Source organism: Scyliorhinus canicula, chromosome 11 (genome assembly GCF_902713615.1).
Source record: "Scyliorhinus canicula chromosome 11, sScyCan1.1, whole genome shotgun sequence".
NCBI classification, from domain to species: Eukaryota; Metazoa; Chordata; class Chondrichthyes; order Carcharhiniformes; family Scyliorhinidae; genus Scyliorhinus; species Scyliorhinus canicula.
In genome coordinates, this window is record NC_052156.1 from 116,545,642 (window position 1) to 116,559,462 (window position 13,821).

Sequence of the window (13,821 nt, forward strand, 5' to 3'; positions counted from 1 at the left end):
TATACACTAGAGGGAGCACCAGAGACATGACACACAGACACTCAACCAATAGGTCAGTAAGATAGGACACGACCAATGGGCATTCACGATACACACACTACCACAGGGGGGCATTACACCAACCCATATATAAAAGGACACAATACACATGATCTTTCTCTTCCCAGTGGAGACACTCTGAGTACAGACACAGGGTTGATTCAACATCACACCTACCACGTGGATTGTAGCAGACTGGTTTGTCAGTCTGAGTAGCTATAAAAGGATTAACAGTAGTGACAAATCAGAGTAGGAGAATTGTAAATAGTTTAATCAACGTGTTGAAGTTATCTCCACGTCTGAACCTTCCTTTGTCAGAGTGAACATCAAGCAAACAGCTTATGCTACGCCAAGAGCATAAGACAAAAGGGGCAGATCTCTACCAAAACGGGGCAGATCTCTGCCACTGTGCTGTCTGCAAACAACACATACGGAAGTCAGATTTAGCAAATTTATGTACAAATAAGCACCTCCAGTTGATGAATAAAATAAGACTATGTCCTGACTTTTATGTCCTTGGCAGGATTTCTAAAATTTTCAATTTGTTGCTGTTTATTGGGTCTTTTTATTAATAGGAATGACTCGTATTAATTCCCTGTATACAAAACAGAAAGGTACTGGACTGTGGTACCTATGACAGAAGAAAATGTCTTGTTAACGTTTTTTTTACTTACAATTTTCCCATCTGCTCGTGGACTCTAATCTGCAGCAGGCTGATCTGGAAACAATAATATTTGTAGCAAGATTATTGTCCTGTCTGTAAAGAACTAGTGAGTTTGAGACCTATTAAAGTGAACAGCTAAACTGCATCAAAAAACAACAATCTGTATGCCTTAGTGTAGCAGTGTCCGCTTCTAACTTAACGACAGAATCTTCTTTAAAGCCTGATACACTCCCAAGATGAACGCCGCGCAGGGCTTTCTCTTCTGGTTATTTTTTTTCTCCCCAATTGTTAATCCTCGAGATTAACATGCACAGATCATTACCAGAATGGAAGAGAGAAAAAAACTAATATGCCCAAATGAACTCATCAGCATCCTAATCAATATTTGAAAAGCTTGCATTTATGTAACACCTTTCCTAGCCTCAGGATATCCCAAAGTGCTTCACAACCAATGAATACTTTTTGAAGTGCCCCAGAGGAAGGAAATGTGGTCAACCCGTAAAGACCTCACGAATTGAGGAATAAATGTTGGTCAGATCATTACTATAACCGGCAGCCATTTATGCTATTCTCAGAACATGATCCATAAATATAGTCAACTATCTTTGTTTATTTCTTCCAGTTTTCTTATGCGAATTGAGTTTGAAGGGGCGCGGTTTAAAAATAAGTGGTCTCCCATTTAAGACACAGATGAGGAGTATATTTTCCTCTCAGAGGATCGTCAGCCTGTGGAATTCTCTTCCCCAGTGAACAGTGGAGACTGGGTTGCCGAATATTTTTCAGGTCGAGGTGGATAGACCGGACCTAAGGGGTAGTTAGGAAAGTCGAGTTGAGGCCACAATCAAATGAGCCAAGGGACCAAATGGCCTACTCTTCCTCCTAATTCATATGCCCATACGAGCCAGCCATGGTCTCTCCACATTATCCATGTTCACACTGCTGCTCTGCCTATGCCGTGACAAAACACACTGATTATGGGGAAAGACGCACAAACTATAATTTTTTTTCAATCCAGTTGACAAGAATGGGGGAAAAAAAATTACTCTTGCTCAGTTCTATTCAGCTGATGCTGTAATGATTAGCTTGGAGTTGATAATAGCTTGAGACTGTGACCAGATGTTTAGTAAATATATAAAATAAACATCTGCCCCAGAATTTCTCACCCAGGGTTTATTCATTTTGGAATCTATAATTTCCACCACAGCTCTTATTCAAAGTAGCTCTTTTGGCTGGAAAATTCCTAGTGTGTACACAAATCGTTGATGGTGGCAGGGGGGGGGGGGGGGGGGGGGGAAAGGAGGTTGTTCCAGCAACCTGGGCTTAGAATAGAGGCACAAGAATGCAAAAGCAAAGACTTCCTGCTGAACCTTTATAAAATCACCTCAGCTAGAATTCTGTACGGGACCCTGGGCATCAGGAAGGATGCCAAGTCCAGGACAAGGGTGCAGAGGTGATTTACCAATGAGTATTCCTTTTATTGGAATGGAGCATTGCTGATGAGGCTATCCAACTGCCCTCGAATTATAACAATCACATCAGGAATATGAAGGATTCCAGTTCGGTGGAGAGAAATTAGAAAAGCTGGAACTTTTCTTCAGGCAGAGAAAATCAAGGGGAGATTTAATCAAGGTGTTCAAAATATGCTGGGTCTTGGTGATGATTTTTTTTTTCTTTTTTAATGTTTCCGTGGCAGAGGAATTGGATTCAAGGTAACTGGCAAGAAAAACAAGAGGGGAGACCAGAGGAATCGCATCTACACAGCAGGTCGTTACGAATTGAAATGCACTGCCAGAAAGGGTAGATGAAGCAGATTAATTCTGTAGTAGCTTACAAAAGGGAATTATATACACAAGCACAGCGATACATCTACTTGAAACAGAATAGTTTGCAGGGCTATAAGAGCAAAGGACTAGAACTAATTGGATAACTCTTTCAAAGGATTGGCACAGACATGATTGGTTGAATGGTCTCTTTCCGTGTTGTATGATTCTAATGCTTCAATAATGCTCAGACTTAAATACTGAATAAAACTAGATTTTACATTTGTCTAACAAGTAAACAAGAAATGCATCACACAGAACATAATCGATAGCAAATCTGCCACTGGAGGGCTAACAGCAACTGGAGGGCTAACAGCAACATAGTCAAGGTTTCCTTCGCCAAAATATAATTCTCATTACATACTTAGCAGTTGCAGAAGTGGAGAGACTGTACGATTACCAGGGGTTGGTTTGGTTGGTTAATGGAGCATGTAAGGTGGTCTATGCCAGTGTAAAACAGGCTCAAATGGATCAGCTTTTATTTCCTTGTCTGTTATGTTCATACAATAGAATCATCTTGAGAGTGGTTGGACAATTTAAGCTTCATTCAGTTACTCTACTAGACTTGAATCAGCGACTAAGGAACTGTGAAGTGAACACAATACCACCTAAGCTGTGAATAGATATATTTTAAAAGTCAATCAAGCTGAATTCCAAATCGGTGTAAAAACTCCATAATCTGGTTGGATTGGCTAGAACCCAAAAGCATTTAACTTCAACTCTTTTTCTTACTGCCAAAATGTTTTCTTTGGTTTCCTGGCAGACATATTATGATGCCACACAATGAGGGAAGTACATAATGCAGCCATTTTTGCCTTTGCCATAATGGGTCAAGTGTGCCACTAGACTCTAGCATTGCCATGGGATTCTGAGTGTGGGAGATTGTACTTTTCCAATAATTAATTAGCACCAGGAGGAAACTTCACAACTGACAAGACTGCAGCAAATTTCCTTTTGTCCCATCAAATGAGATACGGTCCCCAGTTGTGCCTGACAATAGAATACAAATGCCTGACCCTGGAATTTGAATGGGTTCAAAGGTACAACTATGGAGTGAACAGAATTTCCTGCCAAGCTACACAAACCCAGTCCACTGACCAGAAAACTGCTTGCAGAATTTCTGGAGGACTATGGGCACAATTTCACTAAATGGGGAAAAACGTCCCATAGTGAGCACGTCTAGCTGCGTGTTTTCAGGCGCTCGCAACACCGAGAAACACCCTACTATTTAAGATGCCCCCGGTTGGATCAGGGGCCTCAGCGGGGAACATGTAGCCTCGTTTTCTGCACGGAGGAGCTCCGCTTGCCGGAACTCCTCAGTGTAGAGAGAGGGCGAGGGAGAAGGCGAGAGCGAGGGAGAAGGCGAGAGCGAGAGAAAGAGAAATCGGGATGCCATTTACAAATGGCGTCCCAATCAAACCACGACGAGGTAATCCCCGGCCCCCCCTCTGCACCCCCTGCAACACCCCAGCTGTACACTGACCTGCCAAAACAAAAATGGTAGCATTTACCTGGCAGTGTTAGGCTGGCACCCATGTGGCACCAGCCCAATCCCCTGGGAGATTCCCCCCCCCCCACAGGTTCCATTCCGCCTGGTCCCATTTTGTGGCTGCAGTACTGAACGGCGTTCACCCAAGTTCTCCGAGGTGAAGGAGATAGATCCCAACACCTCGGCTAACTACATATTAGAGTGAGACTACCTGTCGTGCACTAATACGTAGATTTGCCAAAAGGTGATCCCACCCACAATGGGCAGGATTCTCATCACACATCTCACGAGTTTGCGTTAGATCGCGCGAGGCATTGTGAGCCGGGTAGATCCCGGAGCAGGGTCTCCAGGCTTCTATCGGCCATGTTGCCCAATGATGTGCTCCTTTTCAGGTGCAAGGTGGCCATTCGATCGCGGCCTACATCTTAAAAAACCCACAACTGCAATTATTTCCTCACAGCTTACTAGGATAGTACATTACTGCTCTTGTAATCATTGATTTTTAGTCAATGTATGCACTGTTTATGGGCAACAAGACAATTTATATTTGTGGATAGTGGTAGGGATATTAGGGAGATCGGTGGGCTGAATGATTCAAACCTAGGTATAGTAGAGCAGCATTTTCACAACAACCAGAAATTGAGCCTCTTTGTTCCTTCAATGACTCAAATAATTGGGCAAGAGATGTGTCATGTGGAATATTTTAAATGAGCATAATAATAGCTTTTTCTGAGAAACAGCATTGACACAGTGGGATGAATCGCCTCTGACTGTGCTGTAAAATTCTGTGAATAGATATCAGAACAAAACATGTTAGAACTCTACATACTTCATATTTCTGCCTCTTCAGTTTATCAGACAGATCAAACTTCTCTCCCTCGAGTTGCAACAGCCAATCCGCTAGTTCCTGTGCCCTCTCCCTAAATGTGACAGATAATGGGATAGGCACGTTAGTCATATATTCCCACATAGACATACAAGTGTACGTGTATCAATGCCCGAATTCAACAAATTGCTCCTCATCTTTGCTCAGAACTGTTGTAAGAAACGCAATTCCTCAAAAAGGTTGTGTTACAATAGCTTTTAGTTTGGAAGGGGGACCATAAACAGGTTATTCTTGTTCCTTGATTTTAGATAGCTGATCCAAGTATATAATGTGTATACAGCTGGCAGTCTAAACATAGAGGGGCGAGGAACACATTAACAAGGTCAACCCACATTTGTCACAGTTAACAAACTGATAAAAGGTTAGCGGGTCCTGGCAGCACTTGTACAATTTATCACCATGGCAACTACTTTTGCAGCTACTGTAGATTTTACTTGCAAGCTCTTACTTGAGTTTATCGTCACTAAGGTGCTCTGTATTAAGAGGTTTGCGTCTGTCTGCAAGAATCTTCTTTTTCTTTTCTCTCTCAGTTTGCTTCTTGCCACCTCTACGGTTTTCAGTCTATCAAAACAACAATTTAGCTGCAAGTATTTTGCCATCACATCATACTCATTTCAGACTGCATAAATAAAATCTTTAATTATCTACCAAATTATAGAAAACAATGATTCACTTTAGCATAACTACATCCAAGCATATATGAATCCTTAGAATATGTAAATCAATGAGATGTTGGGTAGAAAATACAATTGAGAACCAGGCTGAATACAGAAGGTTCAGTGGGAAGGTGAAAAGGCAAATAAGCAAAGACAGAACATGAAAAAGAGACAGGCAGCTGACATAAAATGCAATCTCAAAGTCTGCTATAGGCATATAAATAGTAAAAGGCTGGTAAGAAGAGTAGGGGTGAATAGAAAGGAAAAGAAAGCCATTTATGCATGGAGGCAGAGGACATCTTCAAGATGTTAAATGAATATTTTGTACCAAGGAAGCCAATGCTACCCAGACCATAAATTATTAGGCAATTCAGAGACTAGGAAGTATTTGAAATTGGTAAGGAGGTGGTGTTGGACAGGCTGTAATTCCTTGGATAAGGAGCCAGGACTGAATGAGAGGCATCCAACGAAACTGAGAGAACAGAGGGTGGAAATTGAGGAGGAACTGGCCATTACTTTTTAGTCTTCCTTAGACTTTGAGTTGATGCCAGAGTGAAGAATGGCAACAACAACAAAAATGGTATAGGCAAGTCCAGAAACCACAGGCCAGTCAATTTAACGTCAGTCAGTAGTGGGTAAATTTCCAAAAACAATAATTTGGGACAATATTTATAGTCACATTGAGAAATGCAAATCAATTAAAAGAATTCCAGCATTGCTTTCCAAAGGGAAAAAACTGTGTTTAACTAATTTGGAGCTTTTTGAATAGGTAACAGAGAGGGCCGATGAGGGCAATGCAGTTGATGTGGTGTACATTGACTTCCAAAAGGCATCTGTGCCACACAACAGACCTGTGGATAAAGCTGTAGTTCACAGAAGGGACTATAGCAGCTTGGATATGGAATTGGCTGAGTGACAAGAAATGGGGTCATGGGTGTATTTTTGGCTTGGAGAAAGGTTTTATAGTGGAATACCCCATGGGTCAGTCCTTTGTTTTTCCAGATACAAATTCCTAGACCTAGATAAGGCACAATTTCAAAATTTTTAGATGATAGAAAACGTGGAAGTATTGTGAACTGTGAGGAGGATAGTGTAGGACTTAAAAAGGAAACAAGTTGGTGGAATGCTTGGATGGGAGGCAGATGGAGCTCAATGTGGAGAAATGGGAAACGATTCATTTTGGCAGAAAGAATGTGAAGAAACAATGTAATATAAAGGGAACAGCTCTAAAGGGGGTGCAGGAGCAGAGGGACCTTGGTGTACATGTGCATAAATCACTGAAAGTGGCTGGACAGGTTTGAGAGAGCGGTTAATAAAGAATGCAGAAGCTTTACTAATAGTGGCCTAAAATACAAAGGGCTGGATTCCCTGATCCCCCAGCCACTTGTTTCTCATCGGCGCACCGTTCACTGACAGCGGGATTCTCTCTTCTCACCGCTTGTCAATGCACTTTCCCATTGAAGCCACCCCCTGCCGCGGGAACCCTGTGGAGGGGAGTGCGTTGTCAACGGGAAGAGAGAATCCCGATGACTGTAGATTTCCAGCCGAGATCAAGGAGGTTGTGTTAAACTGGTGTAGGATGCTAGTTTGGCCTCAATGGGAGAATTGCATTCAGTTCTTGAGGGTCACCTTTGAAGGCATGGAGGGAGTGCAGAAAACATGCACAAGAATTGTTCTCATGATAAGGAACGGACTGTTTTCCTTGGAGAAAAGAAGGCTGAAGGGAGATTTGATAAGAAGTATTCAAAATCATGAGGGGTCTGGAGAGAAGAGATTGGGAGAAACTGTTCCCACTCTGGAAGGATCAAGAACAAGAAACACAGACTTAAAGCAATTTGTAAAAGAAGCAAAAGCAACAAGAGGGAAAACATTTACACGCAGTGAGTCGTTAAGGTCAGGAATCCACTGCCCGAGTGTGGTGGAGGCAGATTCAATCAAAGCATTTGAAAAGGAATCAGATAAATATCTAAAGAGGAGGGATGTGCAGGGTTATAGGGAAGAGTGCAGGAGTGTACCATTGAGTGAGTTGCTAGTTTGGAGTACCAGACAAACCTGGTGACCTCCTTCTGCCCTATAACAATTCTGTGATGAGTGTTAAGACACTGAAGTACCTTCTGTAGGTAGCCTCCATAGTGCTGTGACATGTTAGACAGAACCTTTCTCTTCTTGAAATCCTCTTCTACTTTTTTCCGAAGATCATCCTCTTCTTTTCTTATCTTTTCCTCCTATGGAAGAGTCAATTTCAAAATGTTAAAAAAAATTTGGGGTTAGAATTTGGTGGTTTCATTGCAGACCTTTCTACAGCTCTGCATTCAGACAATTCCTGATCTGTGCTACCAGCATATAAGGTTTTAGTCTGAAAATAGTTTGATTGTGTTGTTTGAACTTATGACATCTGGCTTAGCAATAGAATACTATAACCACCAGGCTACCATAGGTTCTATTGTCTGGAAACATTAAAGATGAAAATTTACTGAGTAATAACTTTTGCAATGCTCTTCCTTTGTTGGTTTTCAGTGTTAATGTACTTCCAATTTCATTCATCGTCCTATCACCTTTCTCAAATCAGAATTAGCACTGCACAAGATGACCAGTTCTCCTCAGCTGCTCTTCATGGACCAAACCCATCCTTGGGAGTTCCTTTGATGTGGTTTCCAATTTTTACATTGAGCTCACAATCTGAATCCATTGAATACACATTGTACAGCCTCAAGAGTCTCAATAAATTAATTAGTACCCAACCATTCAGGGTTCGTTTACAGTGTAACATCGGACATTGTGGTTTTAAATGTTGTAATATGTAGAAACCTTGGTATGTACATATAGTAAGCCAGGACATGACAATAAGGACCATATGTGTTACAACTGGTGAAAGTTTAAGAAAGTTTAAGACAGAAGTCAGGAAGCATCTTTACGTACAGAAAGCATGAAAAATCTTTCAGAATGTTCGTATTTGTAGGGTAGAGAAGGAAGATTTGGTCATAATAGACCAGGTTCTGGATAAGTATTGTTGACAATTAAAACATTTTCTGTCCCTATCTATTTACAATATCTCACGAAATCATCAATTGTACAGCATTTATAAATGCCCGAACTAAATCACGATTTTGCCACTTCCTGGTTTCTTTTTGCAAAATAGTGATTTTTCAGCATGAATTTGGAAGCGATAGAATACGGTTAGCGTCATTGGAATTCGGATGTTTTACGTTATTTGTTATAATTATTTGGGCTGCAATTTGCTTCTCATTCATGTATTGGTTGGAAAATTCTTCCTTGCAATCTTGGCGAGGTGCTACTTTCTCGCTTATTTTGTTCACCTGCCATTTTCATTAAATGGTTAAATATTAGGCAGTTCATTTGTATCCATTTCCAGTGCGATTTCTTATTGGTATCACAATTCCGCCCAAACTTCAGGGAGAAAATTTTGCCCTGGTACACACCAGGTGTGTGCAAGTACAATATTCCCACAACATAAAGGTGAAAAGAAGGGAAGATTTATTGTGAAAAGTTAAAAAATATAAAGTATTAATTCGATTTTAAGAATAATTTCAGTGATGTATTTTTTGCTTTAAAATGATGAAAATATAATTGTTGCCATAAAGATATTAAACTGCTATGATCTGCTAGACAAAAGCCTGAAACCTTGAAGAATGCAGGCAGGGGGTAGAAGAGCAAGGTTCAGAAATCAAATCAAATTTATTTGCATTGTGAGCATAAATTTAAAAAAAGCTTTCCACCTATTGCCCCTTAGCTTCAGGCATCTAGAAGTTAAAGTAATTTTTGCTCAAAAGTTGTGTTCAATTATTTAACTGTTTGTTTTCTGATTATATTAAGTCTGTTGGCTGATCCATTCACTGTACTTGATTGATGGTAGCCTATGAGAGCAAAAAAGTGAACAGAAACTCTCAGAAAAACCAGAAAAGCCAGGGCTGTGAATATTTGTATAGAAATCCTGTGATTGCTGAGATATTTCAAAGTAAATAAACATGTGGACTTAAACTGCATTGTTTGGAGGTAAATCTTATATATAAAATGTAAACAAAACCCCCGAGTACACTCCACTCATATGTGATTTCCAAATATTTAGTGATGTATGTAATTGTAGAACATAGCAATCCCTTCAATTTAAATTGATTTGTATTATCATAGGTACTTCAAGGTATATAGTTTGCATTATCAAACTTGGTATGGCTCCCCCACACTAGTCCTATCCCTCCAAGCCACTGTTTATCCTAGGGTACATCTCCACCCTTGCGACAAAAAATTGCAAGGCTCAAGGGAAGAGTAGGAGCAAATTGATAGCTCTTCCATATAGGCCTCCTTCTGTAGATTCTATGATACCTCCCTCAAGTGGCCATGCCAGAGGACGATCAGGGAGTCATGTGTGTAAGGCAGCCAACATATTAGTATAATATTGCTCTTCCCAAACATTGACTAATGGGGCTTTTTTCACAGCTTGCACCAAATGGTGATGAGTGAACATCAAGAGCCTATGCCAATTTTCACAATCTGACTGTTTTTAAGGTGAGACAACGCATCAATAATTGAACCCAAGGCATCTGGTCTCTGTGCACTGATCCACGTAACTTCCACATAGTTAGGGTGAGGTGGTGGTGTAGTGGCATTGCCACTGGACTAGTGATCCAGAGTACTCTCGGGTCCCAAGTTCAAATCCTGCCACTGCAGATGGTGAAATTCGAATTCAATAAAAATCTAAAGTTGACCATGAAACCATTGTCAATTGTTGTAAAAACCCCATCTGTTTCTACTAATGTCCTTAAATCTGTCATCCTTACCAGGTCTGGCCTACATGTGACCCCAGACCCACAGCAATATGGTTGATTCTTAACTGTCCCTCAAGGGCAATTAGGGATGGGCAATAATTGCAGGCACAAACAGCGACGCCCAAGTTCCATGAACAAATAAAAAGTACTTACAGCCACTCGATTCAGTCGTTCCTTCTCCTTTTCAGCTCGAATTCTCTGTTGCTCAGACCTCTCCGCCCTACGCTTTTCCTGGGAAGATAGCAACAATGATAAAAAAAAGGATTGGGTACAAGGATGCTTCCTAAGTTGTAACATAGCAAAAGTATTTACTGGTCATCAAAACAGTCACCGGATTTAATTAACTGGAAATAGCAGAGATGATTCTGAAAGGGTGTGACTGGGTGCTACATGAATGCACGTCTTTCCTTCTATAGAAGGGCTGCCAATGAGATATGGAAAATATTTCCACAGGAGCGGTCAAGTAGCTTTAAGAGCACACCGCTGACATTGGTATCGGCACATGACTTTCTAATGTAGTCCGACTCATGAGCTTCTGCAACAGGGTCCCAGACTGCCCCGAAATTTGGTCATTCCTGGGAATTTATTGCCACCATCTTTGAAAATCCACATGCTCAGTGGAATCGCATGTATCCCCTTGTGCAGAGTTTGGTGATATGGGGTGCGACATTATAGAAATGTTCAGTATACAAAGGTTTTTTTTAAATATAAATTTAGCATACCCAATTATAGCGTGGCCAATCCACCTACCATGCACATTTTCTTTTAGGTTGTGGGGGTGAAACCCACGCAAACACGGGGAGAATGTGCAAACTCCATAGACAGTGACCCAGAGCCTGGATCAAACCTGGGACCCCGGCGCCGTAAGGCAGCAGTACTACTCACTGCACCACCATGCTGCCCAGTATACAAAGAGTAAATGTCATGTTACAATTAACCACTAGATGCAGGACTATATAAAGCACTGACAGAGACTTCTGGGAGAGTGTGAAGGCTGGAGTAGAGTGCATAAGAGAGAGCTAGAGAGGATAGTGTAGAGTTAGAGTTAGGAGTCTAAAGACTAGTGTTCGTAGAGTGTAGATTACTATAATTATTGTTTACTATAGGAGCAAGTGGCCGAGCTTAATTTAAGTAGTGTAAATAAATGTTAGCCTCATGAACGAACTTGGCTTCTGTGGTGTTTGTGAACACCAGGACATCCATCCTGAAAAGAGCATCACAAAGAACACCATATGGGGAGTATTTCATCAGCTGGGAGGGTGGGTGTAGGGACTCCACATCTTCCCACCTCCATCCTGATTAAGTCCAGGGAGGGAGTGCCTGTGTGCGACTTTTCCACCCCACCACCAACTGAGGCCCTCAAGTGAAAAATGTATGCTTACTCAAGGGCTTCATCCCACTATCCCTGGCGGCGGGCTGCGAAGAATGGCAAGCAAACCCGTGCGGGGCTGCTTTCAGGCCCTTGGTCCGACTGGTCAGCAGTTCTGTAGGCAAGACTTCCCCCAGCAGCCCCTGAACATGAGACAAATCCTGTTGCTGCCCTGTCAAGTTCCTGAGTGAAACAAGGTCCAGCAGGTTAGGTGGCACAGTGGTTAGCATTGCTGCCTCATGGTGCCGAGGACCCGGGTGTGAACCTGGCCCCAGGTCACCGTCCCTGTGGAGTTTGCACATTCTCCGTGTCTGAGTGGATCTCAGCCCTGCCCCACAACCCAAATGATGTGCAGGGTAGGTGGATTGGCCACGCTAAATTGTCCCTTAATTGGAAAAACTAAAAACGAAAGATCCAGCAGGTCTTCCCAAAAAGAGGCAACGAGGGGCTTATATCATTCTCCAGGCAGCAGACAAGAATCCCCTGTCTCCACGTCTAACCTTCTAGTTTCAAGAGTCAGTTGTAGATAATTGTTTTGTTTTAAAACTGGTTGTAATGTTTAACATTGGTGATAGTTGCTATTTTAACTCTGAGAGACCCTGCATGTGCTCATCATTGTGCACAGTAGCTAACGAACATATGTTTCGGAAACAAAGCACACAGTTAGTTATTGATTAAATTACTGCTTATAAAATATACCAGAATGTTTAACACATCTGTCAGGTTTGTTTGGCAAGAATTGATTTATGTGAGGGTGGTTGACAAAGTTTGTAAAGCTGTTTTTTTCACATCTGGCACCTGCAATAGGAGAGTTGAAACTGCTTGCTAAAACATTCCTGTTTTACTCTATTTCAGGCACTTTTTTTGCAGAGAAGAAATAAAGAGGACATTTCAACCCAGCTCTTTTAATGGGAGTGGGCCCACAGCACCAAACTGTGATGTAGTTTTGGATCTTCAGATAATGATTCATGTTGTTAGTATTGAGGCTGCCAAGACATTCGTGAGAATGATCAAAAACTAAACGCTGCTGCCATCTGCCTTAGCATGCTGTAGGTTTTCTTACAACCTAAAAAGTTGAATATAAAATACACTGTTTAAACCTTGCAAGAAAAAAAAAGAGTCTTACTTGATGGGTGCACCGGTCAGAGAATTGGACAGAGTGTCCAGGGTCTGGCGGTAGCCCCTTTACACTCAATTCTCTGATCTCCACTGACACTTGGAAGACTCTGTAAATTAAGCTTCAGGTCTTTTAGACAAAACCAGGGCTTAAAACAGTGCACATTAAAATGACAACTTGAAATGTCACTCGGACTAATTCAGCATGCTCGAGTGTGACATTATGTAAAATGTCTAGTATATAAAGGGTTAATGTATCCTTTTGTATGACATCCATCCTGATACAAGAATCACAAAGAACACCACATCAAGGACTGTTGTTCTTTGCAAACATATACAAAAACTATATAGCAGCACTGTTTTAGATCTGTAAACACCGAGGCACATCATTTTATGAGATGGCTGTTCTGAAATTTCTAGGAAACAGATATCATGCAAGCTCAACACTTAAATATTTATATACACTACTGAACAATAATTTCAAAAAGTAGCATTATTAAGCATTAGCTTTATTATAGGTTCTAGCGCTTGAAACAAACCGTACAATTCTCGCTATTAAATCAACGAGATCTTCTTCCTCCTTTTTTCTCCTCACAAAATGAGCTTCAATGAGAGTTTGCAATTCCAATAGATCCTTTTCCATACGCTTTCTCTGAATGTCCTAGAGGCAAAACCAAAAGAGACATAACACTACTGATGGCGAAGAGTATGGATTTATTACATCAGCAGTGCAAGTCATTTGTACCTTTATAGACTCTGGGCGTGGTCTAACGGAAAGGTGTAATTTCAGGTGGGTCAGGCTGGAGGTTGCTCCCTGACTCAATGGAGAGTTCGACACAGCTATCTAACCTCACTTAGTCACTGTTGCTGGCACTGGTGAATTTCGCTCCGGGCTAGCCCAAAATTGGGGCACAAACTAACCAAATGGGAACTTTGTCCTCTAGCAAGCATGTTCAGCTGCGTGTTTCCTGGTGCTTGCAGCACCAAGAAACACAACG

The 13,821-nt window shown here is 41.5% G+C and overlaps 1 protein-coding gene across 2 annotated transcripts in view; it reads right to left on the bottom strand.

Moving 5' to 3' along the window:
* Positions 1-13,821, bottom strand: part of LOC119973311 (troponin T, fast skeletal muscle-like) — a 60,719-nt gene that overhangs the window by 14,744 nt on the left and 32,154 nt on the right. For both annotated transcript variants that reach the window (XM_038811165.1, XM_038811164.1), the window contains exons 10-15: positions 13,368-13,484; positions 10,492-10,569; positions 7,666-7,779; positions 5,347-5,459; positions 4,842-4,932; positions 714-757 (exon numbers count right to left, since the gene is read on the bottom strand). In XM_038811165.1, the coding sequence (XP_038667093.1) occupies positions 714-757; positions 4,842-4,932; positions 5,347-5,459; positions 7,666-7,779; positions 10,492-10,569; positions 13,368-13,484 (557 nt within the window). The remainder of the gene's footprint in view (positions 1-713; positions 758-4,841; positions 4,933-5,346; positions 5,460-7,665; positions 7,780-10,491; positions 10,570-13,367; positions 13,485-13,821) is intronic.